General features: G+C 47.8%; 1 protein-coding gene across 9 annotated transcripts in view; it reads left to right on the top strand.

The window, feature by feature from the left end:
- MTMR14 (myotubularin related protein 14) overlaps positions 1-21,816 on the top strand; it is a 48,895-nt gene that overhangs the window by 7,998 nt on the left and 19,081 nt on the right. For 7 of the 9 annotated variants that reach the window (XR_010319049.1, XR_010319050.1, XM_010589998.3 and 4 more), the window contains exons 3-9: positions 1,807-1,915; positions 9,503-9,578; positions 9,893-9,953; positions 11,409-11,531; positions 12,794-12,867; positions 17,259-17,329; positions 17,944-18,018. Coding sequence is in view for 7 of the 9 variants with exons in the window: in XM_010589998.3 (XP_010588300.1) it covers positions 1,807-1,915; positions 9,503-9,578; positions 9,893-9,953; positions 11,409-11,531; positions 12,794-12,867; positions 17,259-17,329; positions 17,944-18,018 (589 nt within the window). In the remaining 2 variants the exon portion in view is untranslated. Of the gene's footprint in view, positions 1-1,806; positions 1,916-9,502; positions 9,579-9,892; positions 9,954-11,408; positions 11,532-12,793; positions 12,868-17,258; positions 17,330-17,943; positions 18,019-21,816 lie in introns of those variants that run through there. The other 2 variants (XM_064274951.1, XM_064274952.1) reach the window with 2 other exon arrangements.

Genomic DNA, 21,816 nt, shown 5'->3' with positions numbered 1-21,816 from the left:
TTTTCATTTTTTTACAGATGGCCATCAATTTTGGCAGCACCATTTGTTAAAAAGACTGTCTTTCCCATTTAATGGACTTTGGCCCTTTTTTTTTTTTTTTCAATTTTAGGTGAAGGTTTACAGAGCAAATTAGTTTTTCTTTAAACAATACACATTGTTTTGTGACATTGGTTGCCATCCCCCACGACATGTGAATACTCTCCCCTTCTCAACTTTGGGTTCCTGTTAACAGCTTTTCTGTCGCCTCCTGCCTCCTTGTCCTTGCCCCTAGACTAGTGTGCCCACTTAGTCTCGTTTTGTTTTATGGGCCTGTCTAATCTTTGACTGAAGGGTGAATCTCAGGAGTGACTGCAGTACTGAGTTAAAAGGGAGTCTGGTGCCATACTCTTGGGGTTTCTCCAGTCTCTGTCAGGTCAGTAAGTCTGGTCTCTGTGTGTGTGTGTGTGTGTGTGTGTGTGTGCGCGCGCGCGTGCGTGTGTGTTTGAGTTAGAATTTTGTTCTGCGTTTTTCTCCAGCTCTGTCTGGAAGCCTCTATTGTAATCCCTGTCAGAATAGTCGGTGGTGATAGCCACGCACCATGTAGTAGTGCTGGACTCAGTCTGGTGGAGACTGTGGTACTTGGGGTCCATTATTTGGTTCTTTGTTTTGACTTGTATTTGAAGACTGCTTCAGACTCCCACCTAATAGTAGTTGTAATTTTAGTAGCTGTCTTGAGAATATATCCGCTTATAAAAAGGCTACTAAGAACTCAGCAATGTTCTTAAAAGATGTATCATTAACCCCAGCAGCATCCCGATACACCTAAAAAGGTGTACTCACAGATGTGTGGGAGTCGCTGCCTTACTGTTCTTGAAACTTGTGTGTGCATGTGTACCTGTGGTGCCATGCAGTAACACAAGAGACACCTAGAAGGGTTAGGGTGTGAAAGGTTTAAATCCCATGAGGACTGGGCCTGAGATTGAAGCCCTTTTAAGGAGTGACCATGAGTGTCTTACCTCCTTCTACGAGGTTACTCTGCATTGCTGGGATTGCTTCCCATTCTATAACTTGCCTAGCCTCTTGGTTGTCTTGCTGCCAGAGGCTCTGACAGGCTGACTTGGGGCCTTTGCTAAGGGTTGGTGGGTGAAGCCTGTGAGGGAAGATCCTTACTTTAGGGAAGTACCATCTGCTGTGGGTGTGACTTACTGGAGCTCATTACTAAACTGATTCTTTCTTCTTCTAGGAGTTCCCTTACCAAACCCAGTCCATTAACTACTAAGCTTCTCAATGTCACAGATACTCCTTCCCCCCGCTTTGTACCAGTGTTCCCTGCCCTGTTGTCTGTTTAGATTGTTAAAGATGATTGGAGTGGTAGTGAGATATCAGAGGGCTTACAGACCTGTGGAACATGGATCTTAAGTTTATCCCGTCACAAAAATGGTCTTGCCGTTTCCGGAGGGTCTCCAGGGCACCACTTGTTTTACCCTCGGAGTAAAACACTGGACACTCTAGATGTAATCAATACTCAGTTTGCTATGTGTATTTCTATATTTTATATACCGCATCTTCAGTTTAGCTTACCTTCTTTTCCCAACTAAAGATTCTGAAATCAGGATGACTTAATGCTAATACCTATAGATTAACATTTTTTCTTTCCTTGAAAAACTCAATGTATCAGTGAATCTAGAATGTAGGAATTATACTATTAAATTTCAAACGAGTATTCACACACACACACAGCCCTGGTGTGGGAGTGTATATGGATACATATACACAAGATGTCTACTTAGAAGCCAGACTGACTTGCTACTCTCCCCTGTGTGTTAGGTTTGAGAGCACTGTACAAGTGAGCAAACTGCAAGACCTCATCAACCGCAGCAAAATGGCCAGATGCAGAGGACGGTTTGTGTGTCCAGTAATCCTGTTCAAGGGCAAGGTAAGGTCCTTACCATGTCCTTCACACTTCCTAAGGCTCTCTTCTGGGGTGACTAGTTTAATGCAAAGTATAGGGTCTTTATGTTCTCCACATTTGCCCACAGAGTGTGGAGTGGCTACTGGGGTCCTGGTGCTGTGGGAAGCAGGCCAGAGAAGCTGACCATTTCTGCATCGCCTTCAAGGATGAGACTAAGCAGGGAAGGGAAGTTCCCACCAGAGGACCTCTCCTTGTGTTCTGGAGCCAGACTGCCTAGATTCAGATCCTGCCTCTTAACTTCCTGGCTTTGAGACCTTGGGCAAATACTTAGTCTCTCAGGGCCTCAATTTTCCCCTGTATAAAATAGAAATAATAATCATGCCTACTTGAAAGGTTTATGGTATGGATTAAATTAAGGGAGTTAATACATTGTTGGTTGTTCATTCTTCAAGTCATATAACTCACCGAGAATTTATTGAGTGGTTGTTACGTGTCAGGCACTGTTCCAGACCTTGACACACATCAGTGTTTAAAGCAGACTAAAACCCTTACCCTTGTGGACCTTATATTCTAGTGACTTTTTCTCTTGGTCTCTTCAGTATGGTCTCATTTCACTTGTCTTATTGTCTTTTGGTGTAAGTAATGTTCCCATTTTGCAGATGAAACAAAGGCTATGTGTGGCTAAATAACTTTCCCAAGTTCAGGTAGAAAACTGGGTTTTGAACCTAGGTTGTTCTTATCTCAAACACTGTCAGCATAGCACATTGTAATTTAGGGTCATGTGGTATGGTTTTAACTCTTAAGTGTAAGAGTCACCAAAGAGGGACAGCAGTGTGGACTGACAGACCAATGGCCTCACGACAAGAGTAGGACTTGGTGTGAATGTCTTGGAGGCCATGTAGAACGCTATTTGGGCAGGAAGGGGCAGGTTGGCAGCATTGGATCAGGCATGGCGGCAGGAAGGAGAGAGAGCCAGGACTGTGCGTGCTTGTGGTAGAGGCCCAGACTGGAGCACAAGGTGGCAGGGATGGAATGGAGGTGACTGAAAGCCAGCTGAGGTATTCACGTGTGCCAGGAGTGCCGCTGTACCTTTTGAGCAGGGACCTACAGAATGAAAGTAATGTTGTTGGAAAGGTTAGTCCAGGAGAAGTGGCTAAAGCAGAGGACGCCAGGAGGAGGGAATAGCAAAGATGCAGTCCATTTATTGGTTTACAGACAGCTCAGTGCTTGAGGTGCAGGAACTGGTCATGGTGCTGTGGTTACGGGGGTTTACAGATGCTGCCACAGGCACCTAGCTTGGTGCTTGGGGGCCCAGGGCAGGGGGAAGAGATCTGAGAGCTGCTTCAGTCCCTCAGCGTGCTTGTCTTTGTAAAATGGGGTAAGGGCAATTGGGAAAGGGGACCCACCTGAAGCCTTCCTTGGGCAGGTTGATTTTAGAAAAGAGTGTGTCCTGGAAATGGATCTCTTAAAGCCATTTGTTCCTACTTCCTCTGAAAATGTTCATGTGCTCAGAAGTTTATAGGTTTCCCAGTTTAAAGACCGTTGCTACCTGGAGCACGGCGCTTGTCACTAGAAGTTACATATGAAATACACAAACCAGTGTTTCCCAAATGTGTGTTCCATGGAACGGTAGCTTAAGGATATGCTTGTGGAAAGAGTGCCTGTCAAATGAGCATGAAAAATACTCAGTCTGAATTTGGTCTAACCTCCAGTCTCTGGAGTCATAAGGTACAGTGATGTAGTAGAGGCTCTGAGAAGTCCTGTAGCTCAGAGACCGGGTAACTGTGTCAGATCTGGTTTCTCACTCAGTGGTCTGCAGACCATGAGTAAAGAACTCCCTGAATACATTTCATGAAACATCTCCGAATGGCTGAGGCTTAGTCTGGGGATGGAGCTGTACATTATGTAGTAGGCAGGCCTGTGAGTTAAGAGCCCTCAGGCCACTGATCTCAGAGGGATGGTGGTGAGTGGCTGCACTGTAGGATTAGTGTGAGAAATCTTTGGCATTCTTAAATGTCCATGAGGACTTTGCTATTAATCCTGCTTTCTTCTTCCTTTGCTCCTTCTCCAGGCAGTATGATACCATTTCATACCTCTTAACTTCTCCTGACTCGGTCGAGGTTAATTTACCCAGTACCTACTTGCTTGCGTTTTATTCTGATTACGTGTTTAAATGTCCTTTTCTCTCTGCTGTAATCCCTTTGAGAGCAGAGGCTTTGTCTTAACTGCTGTACTCCCAGCAGCTAGTGAAGTGCCCACTTGTAAATGTGAGCTTGGGTAGTTCTTGGATAAAGCAGTACCAGGCCCTGTGCTAGGTTCTAGTGACACCAGAATGAGGGAGAGTCTTGTCCTCAACAGTTCTCGGTTACTGGGGAACAAGGGAGGCAGCCGTGTGAACAAGCAATTGAGACGGAAATTGGGAAGGACAGGAGTGTGGGGTTCTCTGTTGTAAAATAGTGTCTTCCTCAGAGGTCTGTGACACTTGGTAACTTGTGTGATGGTGGCAATGTTTATCCCCAACCCTGCTTTGGAGGCACTTGGCTCTGCCAGGTTGGAAAAGGGGAGGTATGTTAAGTAATGGTTTGCCCACAAAGGTCTTCCTTATTCCTTCAAAACCAATTTCAGGCACTGAAGGGTAAGATATTCTCCTGTACCATTTTGTCCCGCAACACTTGTACCTGGCTTTCAGACAATTAAAATTGGGACAGTTCATCTTTCTCTTTGTTTCCTCTCTTAAGAGGTGGAGAGCAGAGGTCAGCCACTTTGGTTCTTCGTGCCAAAGTTGACTACTCTGTTAGCAAATTCTGCTGATTCTGTTTTGAGAGTAGAATTAGAGCCTTCTAAAAAAACATAAAATAAAAAGCAGTCGCAGCAGTACTTTGACAGGGAACTGCCAGAAATTCAAGCCGGATTCAGAAGAGGATATGGAACAAGGGATATCATTGCTGATGTCAGATGGATCCTGGCTGAAAGCAGAGAATACCAGAAGGATGTTTACCTGTGTTTTATTGACTATGCAAAGGCATTCAACTGTGTGGACCATAACAAATTATGGATAACATTGCAAAGAATGGGAAATCCAGAACACTTAATTGTGCTCATGAGGAACCTGTACTTAGACCAAGAGGCATTTGTTTGAATAGAGCAGGGGGATACTGTGTCGTTTAAAGTCAGGAAAGGTGTGCATCAGGGTTGTGTCCTTTCACCATTCTTAATCATTCTGTATGCTGAACAAATAATCTGAGAAACTAGACTATATGAAGAAGAACATGGCATAGAATTAGAGAAAGACTGATTAACAACCTGCGATATGCAGATGATGCAGTCTTGCTAGCTGAAAGGGAAGATGACTTGAAGCACTTACTAATGGTCAAAGACCACAGTCTTCAGTATGGATTGCACCGCAACATAAAGAAAACAAAAATCATCACAATTGGACCGATAAGCAACATCATGATAAATGGAGAAAAGATTGAAGTTGTCAAGGATTTCGTTTTACTTAGATCCATAATCAACACCCATGGAAGCAGCAGTCAAAAAATCAAATGACACATTGCATTAGGTAAATATGCTGCAAAACACCTCTTTGGAGCGTTAAAACACCTCTTTGGAGCGTTAAAACACCTCTTTGGAGCGTTAAAACACCTCTTTGGAGCGTTAAAACACCTCTTTGGAGCGTTAAAACACCTCTTTGGAGCGTTAAAACACCTCTTTGGAGCGTTAAAACACCTCTTTGGAGCGTTAAAACACCTCTTTGGAGCGTTAAAACACCTCTTTGGAGCGTTAAAACACCTCTTTGGAGCGTTAAAACACCTCTTTGGAGCGTTAAAAAGCAAAGATGTCATTTTGAGGACTAAAGTACACCTGACCTAAGCCATAGTGTTTTCAATTGCCTCATAAGCATGTGAAAGCTGGACAATGAATAAGTAAGACCAAAGAAAAATTGATGCCTTTGAATTACGGTTTTGGCGAAGAATATTGAGTATACCGTGGACTGCCAAAAGAATGAACAAATCTGTCTCGGAAGAAGTACAACCAAAATGCTCCTTAGAAGCAAGGAAGGCGAGACTTTGTCTCACATGCTTTGGATATATTATCAGGAGGAACCAATCCCTGGATAAGGACATCATGTTTGGTAAAGTGGAGGGTCAGTGAAAAAGAAGACCCTCAGTGAAATGGATTGATAGTGACTACAACAATGAGTTCAAGCATGACAGCAATTTTAAGAGTGGTGCAGGACCAGGTGGTGTTTCGTTCTATTGTACACAGGGTCACTGTGAGTTGGAACCGGCTTGATGGCACCTAACAACCTGTTTAGAAGAATGGAGAGCGTTCAGAATAGATGTTGCATTTTTCAGTCAGGAGCTAAGCCGAAAGTGCCAGAATGATGGATTAGGAATGGGACCGTGGGGCCTAGGAGCAGGTGTCCAGTGTTAGAATCTGTGGGCGGGTTGGTTCCTCTCTGCAGAGCTCCGTGCCTACTTGGAGACTTGGCAGACTGCTTTCTCTCTCCCTCTCTGACTCTGTACACATCCTGCTGGGCCCAGGGCTAGCTGCCTAGGTTACAAAAAAGACAAGGACAGAGAGGAGGGACTTGGGAGAAGAATGGGAGCAGAACATTCCGGATCTTGAAAAGAATTCCAGAATCTGTCTCAAAGCTCAGCAGCCAAAGAGGGAGATGTGTCTGCTCTGAGAAAATTTAACCAAAAAAAAAAAAATGCAAAGGAGAGTGAGGTTTGGGTGCCAGCAGCTTAGATGAATAGATGAGCATGGTAATCAAATTGCAGCAAGGATCACACTGCAGCCAGCTGGATAGCCTCCTGTTCTGATCTGCCCTTGGGAATCGGAGCTCCCCTTACCATTGACGTCTTAGAGTTCCTCAGCCTGGGGACTGGCACGTTCCTGCTGAGGCCACCTCACTGTTTCTCATTCTCTGGAGTACAGCGGCTCTTAACAAGGGTTGGGAGTGGATGGGTGGACCTGGGAGAGTCCAGGAACCCCTGGAAATGTAGGTAAACCATGATGTGCATTTTTGTTTTCCGGAGACAGTCTAAGTTTAAAGTTTTCATCAGATTTTCAAAGTGCTCTTGGACCCAGAAAAGTTAAACAGCCCCCACCATAGGGCATCCTGCTAGACCCATGGGATCTCAACCCTGGTCCTTCTGTTTAGGCTTCCAGAACAGTCTTTCACTAACTGGTTCTCACCCCATTATTGAAAAACCACCCCACACCATTCCATGTCATATGCAGGTCGTCACCCTCCCCAAGCAGCTGCTACCCCAGAGAGCCAGATGAGGATCTGGTTCCCACTCACACCCTGATCTTTGATTTTGCAATCTTCCAGGGACCCACTTTACATTGCCAGGTTGTGTGACCCATTCCAAAATGAACTTCACCCTCTGTCACCTTACAGCATTCCCACTCCGTAGCAACCCCCTAGTGGGGCTGGATTCCCACCCAGCCCTCTCACCCCCCAGCCTTTGGCTGCTCTGGTGCTTCCCCACCACCAGGGATGTCCTTTCTCCCCCCAGCCCTGCTGGAGCGCATGACACACAGCTTATTCAAAGGGGCCGCCTTAAAATTGGATATTGATGTCCATGCTGATTGGCCAGTTTCTGGAATTCAAACCCTCTAACTGATGCTTTAGTGATGGCGAAAACAGTAAAAGAATATTTAAAAGGTTATAGCTATTTCATATCCTTGTGAGGAAGAGACAGAAGATTGGGTTGTCTTTTTTTAAAGAAATCCTAACATTAAAGACAACCCAAACATTTCTTTAACTGGTCCGCCCACTACAGAGCTTGCTCCTCCTTGTGCTGCACAGCTCCAAGTAGTGGTGAGTACAAGGCTAGGGAGGTTGGTGGGTCTGGATTCTCAGCCCACCTTGCCCCTCCTGTGTGACCTGACGCATAACATAACTTCCCTGCACCAGTTTCTCTTTACTTCGTCTGTGAAACTGCAAAAATGCTGCTGGCCTGTTTACAGTAGCAAAAAGGTAGAAGCAACCAAGGTGCCCATCGACAGATGAATGGATAAATAAATTATGGTATATTCACACGATGGAATACTACGCATCGATAAAGAACAGTGATCAATTTGTGAAACATTTCATAACATGGAGGAATCTGGAAGACATTGAGTGAAATTAGTCAGTTGCAAAAGGACAAATATTGTATAAGATCACCATTATAAGAACTGGAGAAATAGTTGAAACAGAGAAGAAAATATTCTTTGATGGTTACGAGGGGGCGGGGGGAGAGAGAGTGGGAGGGAGAGTGGGAGGGAGAGTGGGAGGGAGAGTGGGAGGGAGAGTGGGAGGGAGAGTGGGAGGGAGAGTGGGAGGGAGAGTGGGAGGGGGCATTCACTAATTAGATAGTAGATAAGAACTACTTTAGGCAAAGGGAAATACAGCACACAATACAGGGGAGGTCAGCACAGCTGAATTAAACCAAAAGCAAAGAAGTTTCCTGAATAAACTGAATGCTTCGAAGGCCAGCATAGCAGGGGCAGGGGTTTGGGGACCATGGTTTCAGGGGACATCTAAGTGAATTGGCATAATAAAATCCATTAAGGATACATGCTGCATCCTACTTTGGAGAGTGGCATCTGGGGTCTTAAACACTGGCAAGTTGCCATCTGAGATTCATCAATGGGTCTCAACCCACCTGGATCAAAGAATGAAGAACACCAAGGACACAGGGTAATTATGAGCCCAAGAGACAGAAAGGGCCACATGAACCAGAGACTACATCATCCTGAGACCAGAAGAACTAGATGGTGCCTGGCCACAACCAATGACTGCCCTGACAGGGAATACAACAGAGAACTCCTGAGGGAGCAGGAGAACAGTGGGATGCAGACCCCAAATTCTCATAAAAAGACCAGACGTAATGGTCTGACTGAGACTAGCAGGACCCCGGTGGTCATGGCCCCCAGACCTTCTGTTGGCCCAGGACAGGAACCATTCCCGAAGCCAACTCTTCAGACATGGATTGGACTGGACGATGGGTTGGAGAGGGATGCTGGTGAGAAGTGAGCTTCTTGGATCAGGTGGACGCTTGAGACTATGTTGGCATCTCCTGCCTGGAGGGGAGATGAGAGGGTAGAGGGGGTTAGAAGCTGGCGAAAAGGACACGAAGAAAGAGAGTGGAGGGAGGGATCGGGCTGTCTCATTAGGGGGAGAGCAACTGGGAGTATATAGCAAGGTGTATATAAGTCTCTGTTTGAGAGACTGACTTGATTTGTAAACTTTCACTTAAAGCACAATAAAAATTAAAAAAAAAAAAAATGCTGCTGGGCATCTCTACCTGACGTGCTTGTCCAGCGAGAGGGTGGGTGTTAGTACGCAGTGCCGTGCCCAGCACACAGTGTGCACACGACAGCCGTCAGCTCCCACTGCTGCTTTCAGTGACTCTGGTGCTGGGATGGAGGCTGTGGGCTAGTTTTTAGAAGTGCCTCAGACCGACTCCTGCAGCCATGCTGCTAAGGAAGCTGTGGGGGTGACCCTAACCCATTGTGCTGGCCTGGAAGTGTCAGAGGAGTCCTAGCTGCCCTTTCAGCGAGTGTACCTCAGAGAGCCGTCTGACCCTGACAATGCTGTCTCTCTCCCAGCACATCTGCAGGTCGGCCACGCTGGCTGGATGGGGGGAGCTGTATGGACGCACTGGCTACAACTATATTTTCTCAGGTGAATGTCGAGCAGCATCCTCCAGGACTAAGAACAAGAACCCAGACAGAGACTGTCCACCCACTGCCATGGAAGCCTAGCTAGAGGGTTGGGAGAGTGGGGTGGAGACTAGAACCTCCCTTTCATCGGGGACCAGGAGACAAATGGGCGTTCACACGAGGAGATGCTCTGGGTAAAGAGAACTGCTGGGTGGAAAGAGACGTGTGGCTGCCCCTCAAGGGGGAGCCAGGGTGTCCCAGCCCACCTCGGCGCTGTGGGGTGGAAGCTGGTCAAAGGCCCCTGGATGAAGTTGCTGACGCAGGCTTCTCTGACAGGGGGTACAGATGATGCCTGGGCAGATGCAGAGGACATCACGGAGGAGGACTGCACTCTCCGGTCAGTGCTGGGGATTGGGGTGGGAGGTCTGACTAGGGTGCCTATTTTCACACTGATAGCGTGTACTCCTCACTGTCCCAGGGGAATAGATTGGCTCCTTTTCTCCTGTTCACCGTGCCCATGCCCTGGAAATAGGGTTGCTGAAGTCCACTGGTGGCCTCACACCAAAGCTGACTTTATTGAATACCTGCAGAAGTCTGTCTTCGTCTTTCTGCACAGCAGGATCTCAGAAGCCCCCAGTTCCTGGTACAGAAGGTCTGAGACTGAGCCCGGACATCTATCAGTTTGAAAGCCTGAGAGTTTCCCTTGTGCGGCCAGGTGCTGACCCCTGACTGCCAGTGCACACGGTGCACCTGGTGCCAGGGCAAAGTGTGGGGGCTACAGGCTCTACTTGCGTGCAGATGGTGTAGCCTGAATGTAGAGAAGTATCACAGGTGTGTGACTGGTACCCTAAGTAAAAGCTCCATACAAGGGAGGACATTGAGCTTCAGTAAAGGGAGAGAAACAGGCTGGTTCACACTCTTCCTACCCTCTTTCTAAAACAATACTGTAGGATATTTTGGAAAAGCTGGTTTGCACAGCTTGTACCCTGTGAATGTCTTTAACTGGTGTAAAGTGTCCCTGGAATGCACACGAGCACCCTAGCAAAGTCAGCTGCCCAAAATCACACTCAGTCCAGGGAGGGAGACTGGCTGGGCCAGGGTCTGCCTGTTAGCTCTGGGGCAGCAGCTTGGACTTGCGCTCAGGAATGCCTGGCTCTCCCTCTGAGGTCAGTCAGCCAGGCCATCTTCTGCAGCATACACTGTGCTCCGGACACCAGAGCAGTGGGCATTAAAAAACAATGATGACTGTTTATTCTTTCCACCTTGCCTGTGTCTGCATGGCCAATCAGAGGGCAGCCTGGGGATTAGAAAAACTTTCTTTCTTCTGCTTCATAGGCCTGCTAAGTAGAGGGAATTCACTTGCAAGTATTTGGAAATCAGTTGATAAAATGCTCTAAGAGTCCATCTCCCAGCAAGAATTTCAGTCTGTTACGTTATGAACAAGTCATGTGGCTAAAATTGGTCATAAGCCGGGGGAAGTGGGGTGGAGGGAGATAAACTGCTAATGGAGCTCAGAGGCACTATCAGCCACCAGCTTGCTGCTCTTCAGAACTTTGAGATTATCTTGAGTCTCTGGCTTAATGTCAAGCAGTGCCAAAAAGCCTTTCCCATTTCCAGGCTGCAAATTGCTCCTCTTTTGAAATATGTCCCAGAGAGCTGGGTAATCTCTTAGAAAGTCACCTTCTCTGCATCCTTCTGGAGCCAGTTGGCCTGTCTTGGCTCTCCCTCCAGCTTCTGAAGAAGAGAAGACGTTCCTGCCAGTGACTCCGTGCTCTCTTGAGCAGCCCTGCCCCCCAGCTTCTCTGAATGAATGTGCTTGTGTGACTTCTCCTTTGGTTCTTCTTCATTTCAGAAGTGCCGACACGCATCTTTTTGATAAGGTCAGAGGCCATGACATCAAGCTGCTTCGGTACCTGTCAGTCAAATACATCTGTGACCTGATGGTAGAGAACAAGAAGGTGAAGTTTGGCATGAAGTAAGTACGGGCACCCGCAAGGAAGCAAAGGGGCTGATGTGTCCACAGACTCGTGACACAGTGGTAGTAAATAACAGTTGTTGAGTGCTTGCCACGTGACAGGCCTCTTGCTGAGCACTTCATGTGCATCTTATTGTATCTTTGAACAGCCCTGAAGGTAGGTCCTATTATCCCCCTTTACAGACGAGAACCTGAAGCACAGAGAGGTCAAGTAGCTTTCTCAAGGTCGTCATCTAGTAACCGAGGGAGGCATGACACTAATCACAGTGCTCTACTGCTTCCCATTTAGATGCCTTTTTATTTCTTCCCCTGGCTTCAAGCTCCATCTCTGGCAGATTAGAATCTCTTAAAATGGAATAAAAAATCAACGTCTACCCAATAGTTTTAGGATTACTGTTATATAAAAATACATATACGGGCCAAGTCTTCATATAATTGGGCAGACTTTTTTAAAATGGAATCTGGATTAGAGTGATGAAATTATAGGGGCTTTTTCCAATGTGTTTAATGCTTTTTAAATTATACATATAATATTAATTATCCTGAGGTAGTCTTAAAAATAAGGCATAGTGAAGCTAAAGTCCCAGCTCAGCTCTTTGTAGCTGTATGAATATTCCCTTATTGCCCTTCTTCATCTGTCAGAATTGTTGTTGTGTGCCACCGACTTGATTCTGACTTATAGCAACCCTATAGGACAGAGTAGAACTGCCCCATAGGGTTTCCTAGGCTGAAATCTTTACAGGAGAAGATTACCACATCTTTCACTTGTGGAGTGGCTGGTGGGTTTGAACTGCAGACTTTTCGGTTAGTAGCCAAGTGCTTAACCCTTGTGCAACCAGGGCTCCTTTCTGTCAGAGTAGTCTCAGAGTTTTCCCTTTTGAGATGCTTTGTGCTCACCCTGTTGAGAAAGTCTCAGTGAATATTGGAGAAAACTGTAGGGGAGAGAGAAGGAGGGGCTGTCCACCCTCCCGGGTCAAGGTGGTCGTGCTGCCTCCTTTGTGGGCTTTAGGTGCTACCTGAGGTCTGCCGCAATATTAGAGGGAGATCAAGCTGTCTTGCCTGACAAGCTAGGGAAGGGGGCAGAGAAATTAGATTTCGTAATTGTTCAAAATAAGCACCACTGAAGGGAATCGTTCTTTCTCTGAAGACTAGCTTCTTTAGCAGAAGTTCATTTTAAGTTATCGTAATGCTCACTTGGGGGATGGTGTGTGTATGTGCGCGTGTGTTGTGATGCTGTAACACATTGTGTCCCTGTCTTGTAGTGTAACCTCCTCTGAGAAGGTGGACAAAGCCCAGCGCTATGCCGACTTCACTCTCCTCTCCATCCCGTATCCAGGTAGGGGGCTCTTTGGGGGACTAGTCGAGGACTGGGGACCCAAGGAAGCCACACACAGGCCTTCTGCACTTCAGCACCAAGAGCATCCCAGGAGGGCAGCTTGTGTCAGTCAGCATGGAGCTAAGAAGGTTCTCACCTTAGGGCTTTCCACTTGCAGGGGGTCTTGGGATTGAGTGCTGGAACTTGTACACACTAGTTATAAAACCTCGAGTGAGTCACTTCACCTCTCTGGCCTCAAGTTTTCTCAGGTGTTGGAGCTTAGAAAGGTTTAGCTCAGGGTTTTGTGGTGAAGATTAGATGAGATGATGTATGTTAAAGTGCTCTGTGCACATAAGGTATTATTTAAGTGTAAAATGACATTATTAGTACTTTGTGTCAGAAACTAGCCATGATACTCCAGCCCGTGTGGACGTGAACCTGCACACGTATGGCCTGCCCTGATCGAGTTCTTGATGGGAATTGCCCCAGGTGAGGCTGTTCCCATGGTGGAAGAAGATACACTGGCCCCATCCACAGTAACTACTCAGTGGCCTCACGATGCTGTGAAGTACCAGGTGTCCACAGAGCTGCGTTTGTTTCTGGCGCACAGAAGTGCGTGCAACTTGTGACCAGGGCAGTATTCTCTGCGTTGTTGTTGTTATGTGCCATCAAGTCAGTTCCAACTCATAGTGACCCTATAGGACAGAGGAGAACTTCCCCATAGGTTTTCCTAGGCTGTAATCTTTACAGGAGGAGATCGCCATGTCTTTCTTCCATGGAGCAGCTAGTGGGTTCGAAGTGCCAACCTTTCGGTTAGCAGCCGACCCACCGAGGCTCCTTAGTGTTCTCTGCAGTGGGTACTAAAGCTGGAGTAGTCCAGTGTGTAAACATTTACACTCCCTGGTGATCCCTCCTTGTTCAGCAGGGGAGGCCAGGGACCTAACATCCATGTAAGATTTTGTCAGCAGACAGTAGGGAGTGTTCTTTCTCCTTGAAACCACTCTCCTTTTCTCTGCACCAACATCTGCCTTCAATCCTGTGTTGGATCTTCTCTCCTCCTCTTGGAGCCACATAGCCAGCAGCCAGAGCATGCTTAGTGACAGCAGGCCAACGTGTAGCCAGAACAGCAGTTCCTCATTAGAACTGCAGGTTCATCCAGTGCCTTGTGGGGAAAGGGTGTCCTCATGAGATGTCAGCTGGAGGTGTTCAAACCATACCCTGATGACCCGGTGCTCTCTCAGTGGCCTCCACCCGAGTCTCTCTTCACTATTGCCAGTGTAGTGTTTGGTGCCATCGGAGCTGGGTGTGAATCCCAGCTCCGGCACTGTGTGTCCTGGAACAAGTCCCTTAACCCTTCTGAGCATTGGTTTCATCCTCCAGAAAATAGTGCTTGTTTCAGAGTGAAACGTCAGACCCATCCATAATAGGTGCTCAGGACATTATAGGCAGAAGGGACTGGGCCTGAGGGTGGTGGGTGGAGAAGAAGACACAGGGAGCCTCTTCTTCCCTAGAAGCCACTTTGGGCACAAGCAGACGATAGTGATGATGCAAAAACCTGACTCTCATGGGCTTGACGGTGTCAGAGCTGCATTGTCACAGGAGTGTCCAGCCTCGGGTGTCTGCATGGAGCCCTCGGGGAGCTCTTGAACTGGTTTTAGATTGCTCTTGGCTCCCAGGAGAGGCATTACAGGCCCACAGACGACAAAGCCCTCGCCGCCAATGATCAAGTTCTGTGTTGCCAGAGGGACCAGGCATCACTTTCTTTGTTGATATTTAGGGCCCAAGTGGGGCTTGCTTTAGAAAAATTAGTTTTGCTGGGAATTTGAATACCACTGCTTCGGGATAATATTAGCACAGTGCCCTATCCACTGTCGTTTGGCAACTTGTTCCAAGAACCCCAAGATGTTAAAACCTTTTGGTCCAGTTATTCGAGTAATCTGTCATCAGACGATAATCTAGTTGATGTGTGGCTGAAGACGATCACTGTGATGTATATTTACATAGCAAAATGTTGGAAAGTTTCCATTAACTGGAATAATGATTGAATGATGTACAACACTGGTAGAATGATATATTTTAGTCAGAAAAATGCCTAAGCTATTGGACATGGAAAAATGTTTAAGATAAGCAGGATACAAAATTATATGTATAGTACAGTCTCAACTATGTAAAGGAAGAAAGAGCTTACAGGTTAGAAGGGAATATGCTAAAATGGTGAGGTGATAAGATCTTGGTGAATGTTTTTCCTATTACCGTTGTTTATGTAGTACATTTGACAGTTACATGAGCTGTGGGGAGCAGGGAGATGGGCAGGGAAGTAAAGAGCAATGAATAAAAATAAAAAAACTGGGGGGTCAGGGGAAGTGGCATTGCACACCCAGGTAAAGTGATGGAGGAAAACATTTGTTAACTTGATAAACTTAATGTTCTTGAATTTTTTTTTCTGTGCCAGTTTATCAACTTACATTACCAGGGGAAAAAAAAAAAAAAGCGCTGTTACCCAAACTTTGAAGCCCAGGCAGGAACTGTGATAGTATCAGTTCTAGCTATATCGGACTCACTTGGGTTTAAGCTGGCCCCTAAAAATGAGAAGTGTTTTGTGGGCATTTCCTTCTGGACACCAAAATAGACAGGCTAAGAATTGAGCAGAACGAGCCTGACCTGTCCTCCATGAGCGAGTTGCTGCCCACACCCTTTTTGGTCCTCGTCGTATGGCTCTCGGTTGTTTAGGCAGTGAGCATCGGCCATTGCCCTTGGAGCCCAGCCAGGTTTGATACTATTCGTTTCTCACAAAAACTGCGTCTATGTTATGGGCTGGTCTGAGCTCAACCTGGAGCCTGTGGTGTTGATTTTAGCAGCCAGAGTTGGGAAAACAGCACTTCACAGGCGCTTGAGATAATTGGTGCCTCTTCTAAACCTGGGCTCATAAGCTCAGGACCTCTGTCTGATACTGATATTTTTTCTCCTTCCCAGTGAGGCACCCAAGAATAGGCTGAAGTATTACAGCTGAGGCTTTCTTCTTGACTTCTCCATCAGTAGTAAGGCCTGGGGGGATTAGTGAGCAGAGGTGTATGCGTGATGAGAGCTGAGTGGAAAATACGTGGGTGGGTCTTCAGCCCAAGAAGAATCTCCAGCGCCCCACCCTCCAGACCTTCCTCTCACTGGGAACCTTTCCGAGCTTGCCTGGCATGGGCTAAGACAGGAACTTCGCCCAGGAGTTGCTGGAGGATTCCATGTGAAGTTTTTTGGCCTTTGGCCACTTCCACAGGATTCAGACAACTGTTCATTGCCTTCAGGGACCTCACCACAATTGGACATGTGGCCAAAGCCATGTGACCTCTGAAGTTTGGGTCGCCTTGCTTGAGGAACTGAGAGTAACAGCTGCAGGAAGCTGCTCTCCAAGTGCCTTCTCCCAGCCTTGTGGCTCGAACCCCTTCATGGGCCCAGGATATGTGTGTACTCTGTGTGGTCAGACTCAGCAAGTGAGAACCACAGTCCCACGCACAAGACTCCTCTCTGACCAAAGGCAGTGAGCTGCAGAGCAGAGCAGTGGACTTCCAGCCACGGACAGCCACAGGGGTCTTGCAAATGCAGCAGCGCAGTGACAGCAGTAGTGTGCTGCAATTTGAATGCCACAATACGCTGGTGCTCTGCTACGTGCTTTGTGTCTCATCGTTTCTGTCCTTAAACAGCCATTTTACAAATGAGAAAACCAAGGCTTAGAGGCTAAACAACTTGTTCACAGTCGCAGAGCTAAGTGAAAAGCTGGGAATATTGCCAAAGACCTGTTCTCTCCACTGTTGCTCTCTGTCCCTGTGGGCCTGCCCTAGTGGAGTTTATGATTTTTCCAGCATCAGCTTTATTGGAGATGGAAACGCCCTTGAGCACCTGCCACTTTTCCAGCACTGTACTTGGTCCTTTCCAGCACGTTGTAACATTCAGTCCTTCATCAAGGGACTGGATTAGCACCCATTTTAGGACTGAGGAAGAGTGATCATCCATAACTGGAGAAGTGACCAAGAAGGGTGGCTGGGGCTCAAATTGTGAGCCATGCTTTTCTTTGCTGGCTATTGGCACTGCAGGGACCGGTAGAACTGAGGGTCCTGAAAGGAGGCAGAAGTGCCCAACACTGGGGAGAGCAAGCAAAGAGAGCTTTTAAGAGGTGTGAAGACAGGCAGCACCCCATAGAGCAATAGATGCATGTTCCCTGACTCTTGCCTGCCCACCTGCCCACCCAGTCCAGCCCCTGTTTATATTGGCCTTGGCTCTTCTAAGGCCCGTCAGTGTGGAGAAGCGTGTTAGCTGATGGCTACTTCAGGCTGTCAGCACGCAGGGCCCTGGCTCAGCCAAGGGCATCTCAGGAGACCTCAGGCTAGGAAGTAGGGTATCATAACTCTGCCCTTCCTTTCCAGGCTGTGAATTTTTCAAGGAATATAAAGATCGGGATTATGTGGCTGAAGGGCTCATTTTTAACTGGAAGCAGGTATGAGCAATAACATTCGTTACCTTGGGTCTTAAAGTTTGTAAGGGGAGACCAAGGAGAACCGCTAGGAATCTTCTCGGGGAAAACAACTATCCTTTTCCTTTCTCTCCTCTTTCTTAAATGAGTCTCAATATTTCTCTCCTTTCCCGTGTACGTATGTGTTTAAGTTCTCATCATGTATAGTTTCCTCTTTTTAATCTCGTCTTTCTTTAAAGGAGTTTCTTTAAAGGACGAAAGCGGAAAAGTCTTTCCTCTCCCAGCTATCTGTGTAAAGACCGGGAGCCATTCTGTTCCTTCCCCAGTCGAGAGGAGAGGCTACAGGAGAGCTGCTGGGGGCAGAATACAAGTTGATGGGCCTGTTTCCGCAGCAAATGCTCAGACATCTGACTGACAAACTCCATTTAGCCGCCGTGGTCAGCCACTTCGATTTTTAACTGTCTCTCCCAGGGTAGCACAGGCATCTGGCCTGGAGAAAGCAAGAGCCGTGATGAGGCCTCCTGCCTGTGGTCCTCCTAGCCCCTAGTCACACCTCAGTAACAGGGCCACTACCTGCCCCCATCACCGCAGCCTCTTTTATGGCCAGCCCACATTTCACGGTGTCTTTCTGTCCCCAGGACTATGTTGATGCCCCACTGAGCATCCCCGACGCCCTGACACGCTCTCTGAACATTGACTGGAGCCAGTATCAGGTGAGGGGCCTGAATCAAGGGGGGGCAGGGGAAGGGAGGGGACTGACAGGTCCCTCACAGATGCCTGGTGGCCGGCTTCTGTCCTCGGACCCCTTTGACTCCCCTGACCTCAACAACCCAGGAAAAGGAGGGACTGCTCACCTGTTTAACTCTGTCTCTCCTGATCAGCTCTTAGCCCAGATAACCAAAGCTTTCTGAAAGTGACTTATTCAAAGATTTGTGTCCACCAGGGGTTTCTATTTCCAAAGGACCTCTTGGAGTTTGTTTCTCCATATCTGAGCTTAAGTGACCTTTTTTTTTTTTTCTTTCTCCTTTTAAATGTGTATTCTGCCAGAGGAACTGCAGAGCTACCTGACCTCATTTGATTATAAGAAGCTTTAAAATTATTTCCATTGTGTTTCTCTTCTCACATTGTCCACCACGGAAGGGCCCAGGGTCTTACTGAATATCCATCTGCTGTCTGAGTTTCCTAGAGCTGCCGTAACAGAAATCCCATAAGTGGGTGGCTTTAAAGAACAGCAATTTATTTTCTCACAGTTCAGGAGACTGGAGGTCCAAATTCAGGGCATGGCTCTAGAGGGAGGTCCTTCTTTGTTTCAGCTTCTAGTAGCTGCTGGAAATCTCTTCAGTTCCTGGACATGTGGATGCATCTGCCTGCCTCATTGCTAGATGGCCTCTCTCTTCCCTTTGGGTCCGCACGCACATCTGTATCTAATCTGCTGTTTATGTAACTCAGATTTTGGATACACCCTTCACTGGCATGACTGCAGCTGATTGATTACGTTGTATTAGATTGCGCTATGGAAGATGATTAGATTAGATGAGATTACATTCACAATTATAGAAGTCAGGATTCCAGTACATGTTAGCGGGGACACAACTCAATCCGTAACACTGTCTCTCTACGATGTTAAGCCACGCAGGCCCAGAGGGGCTGCCAGCAGTCTCGCTCGCCATCTGCTTCAGCCAGGATGAAGTGGGCTGCTTCTTCCCACTACCCTCCCCATGTTCTGTACCCCTGCCTGGCTGCCACTGTTCAGCCTCCTCAGGTCTGGCTGACACACTGCCCTTTAGGATCAGGCTCAGCGGTTTGCTCCAGAACGACATCCCTGATGTGCCTCTTCTCCCCTGCCCCTAGTGGGTACGGTCCCTGCATCTGTGTTTCCCATTAACCCCCTGGGCACCTCTGCCATTGACTTTTCCCCTGTGCTGTGATCGCTGCTTTATAGATCTGCTTGGATGTCCCCAACTCACAAGATGGCACAGAGCCAAGAGGTTGAAAGACTGAGCTAGGAAATACCTAGAAACACGCCTTTCCCTCTTTTCCTCTGTCCCCAGGTTTGGATAGCCTCCATCTATTTGAGGTCCCCCTTTCTCTGAGAGGGAAACCCTGGTGGCATAGTGGCTAAGAGCTACGGCTGCTAACCAAAAGGTCTGCAGTTTGAATTCACCAGGCATTCCTCGGAATCTCTCTGGGGCAGTTCTACTCTGTCCTACAGAGTCTCTGTGAGTTGGAATCAACTCAACAGCAATGGGTTTGGTTTTTGTTTTGTTTTCTTTTTGTTTTGGTTTTCTCGGAGGCCCGGCCCGGCCTGTGCTAGGAACCATGTATTGTCATATCACTTTGTATTTGGCTCTTCCCGATAGCAGAGAGGTTCATAGAGGAAGGGGCTGTGATCTTCTTGTTTCTGTATGTCCAGCACCTAGTCACAAAGCAAATGCTCAACAAGCGTTTGAATGAGTGAGTTTGGGTGACGGCAGGTCTTCTGCACAGGTGTCTCCCTAGGAGAAGGCCATGGGGAGGAGAGCATGCCAGTTGTTTGTTGTGGCCTGGAGAAGGAACAGGTTTGGTGGAGCCTGTCCCCTTGTCTCAAATACCAGCCTGTACCTAGTTAGGCTTTGGCAGAGGGCTCTAGTAGGCCTTACCCCAAACCATCTTTCTTGTCCCTTCTGGCACCATTTTTCTTACTTTGCAGGTACAAGCCGGGTCTGATAGACTACTCATCAGATGAGGCTTGACTGTAAGGATTCAGTGTCCTCATCCTTCCAACGATGTTTGCGTCTTTAGAAAGGTCCAGTGGCCAGTGAGGAGGAGTTTTGCTTGTAGAGAGAGGCCTGGGGCCTAGGCCTGGCTGGCCTTGCCCTTCACTCCAGCTATGTGGCCATGAGCAAAATGGTCTCACTCCTTCCTCTATAAAGTGAAGTTGACGCTATTTCAGAGTGGTGGCAAGGTTCAGATATGATCACTGCGTGACAGTGTTCTCCAGACTGAAGTACCAGACAGATCTTACTGGTAATAATTAAAAGCAGACTGTCAGCTAACTCAAGGGAATGAACACTAAAAAAAATTCCAGACACAAAGGTAGGAGGGCAGGGCTGGACTTTTGGAGGCAAGGCTTTCTCCAGAGGCCCTACTTCGATGAGGCTCACCCCTTCAGTGTTGTTCAGCCCACTTCACCTCACTGGGCCTCCAGCCATCCTCTGCCTTAGCAGGGATGGACTCTGCACTCTCTATTCCTTCAGCATTAGGGTCCTCAGGACTTCTCACTCCTCGCTGTCTCCCCAAGGAATCTCGTCTATCAATCACTCTGTTAGCTGAGCTGCTAGGCCTCCCATTGTTCTTCCCCCATTAACCTTTTGCAAGTGTCCCTTCAAGCCCACCCTCACCCCTACAGCAAGACAGGCCACCACTGTTTACCCAGGCCCGAACCATGGGTTCCTTTCTCCCATATGTCTATCACCAAGTCCCACCAATCTCTCAATCTCTGCTCTTCTGAAGCTGTCAAAGCCATCTGGCCTCCATCTCTTCTGCCATTAGCTAGTCTAGTCCACTCCATCATCTCAGTGTATCTCAACCTGACCATGGGCCACTCTTAAGACTGACTAAAAAAGGTAATAGGAAGCTCTCAGACTGAGACCTAGTAGCCAGCAAGCACTTCAGGGGTAGGTCAGGGCTGTCACTGTCAGCCTGCCTGAAAACCCACTGCCCTGCCTTAAAACCCACTGCTGACTCAGTTCTCCTCAGGAGACAGTCCACAGACCTCATGTGGCTTACCCAGCTCTACACAGTCCCACTTTGCCTGTTACTCTCCCTGCTCCCCTTCAGTCATCCTCACCTCCTTTCAGCTGCTTAAAGGCAGCGTGTTCTCTCTAGGCTTGCGGGTGCTGTCCCCAGAGACACTTGTCCCATTCCTCCCCTCTTTTCCTTAGACTCTCATGTCATCATCCCCGAAAAGCTTTCCGTAATGGTCCCACAGGTCAGGTTAGGTTCTCCAGTTACATTCTTCCATATAGCCTAGAGGTCTTCTTTTCAGTCAGCACACGTGCATTGGTTTGTGCTGTCTTCCCTCTCCTGTGACCCCCTGAGGGCCAGCATTGCAGTATTCACCATGTGTCCCCAGGGCCAGGCCCTCAGAATCAGTGATGTTTCCTGAAGGAATCCGAGGGCATCAGCGTGGCAGTCCATGTACGCTCTGCTGCCCTCCAGGCAACTGTGTTGAAACCCTTAGAAGGACGCTGGCCCTTTGCTGGCCCTGTGGCCCTGTACATGCCGGCCCATGACAGGGCCTGTCAGTGAGGAACTGCTCTGCAAGTGTTGACTGTCCCTCAGCTCTACACCTTGAAGATGGCAGAGATGCAAACACAGCCTCTGCCCTGGCAGGGCTCAGTGTAGGAGAGGCAAAAAACTAACCAAGCCATGTCTAGTAGAGCTATTGACTGGGCGGCCACAGAGGCCAGCTGTGGAGGGAAAGATTGGGCTGGCCCTTTGATGGACGAGTAGGTGTTGCCAGCCAGGAG

This window comes from Loxodonta africana, chromosome 22 (genome assembly GCF_030014295.1).
Source record: "Loxodonta africana isolate mLoxAfr1 chromosome 22, mLoxAfr1.hap2, whole genome shotgun sequence".
NCBI classification, from domain to species: domain Eukaryota; kingdom Metazoa; phylum Chordata; class Mammalia; order Proboscidea; family Elephantidae; genus Loxodonta; species Loxodonta africana.
This window is presented reverse-complemented; position numbering and strand designations above follow the sequence as displayed.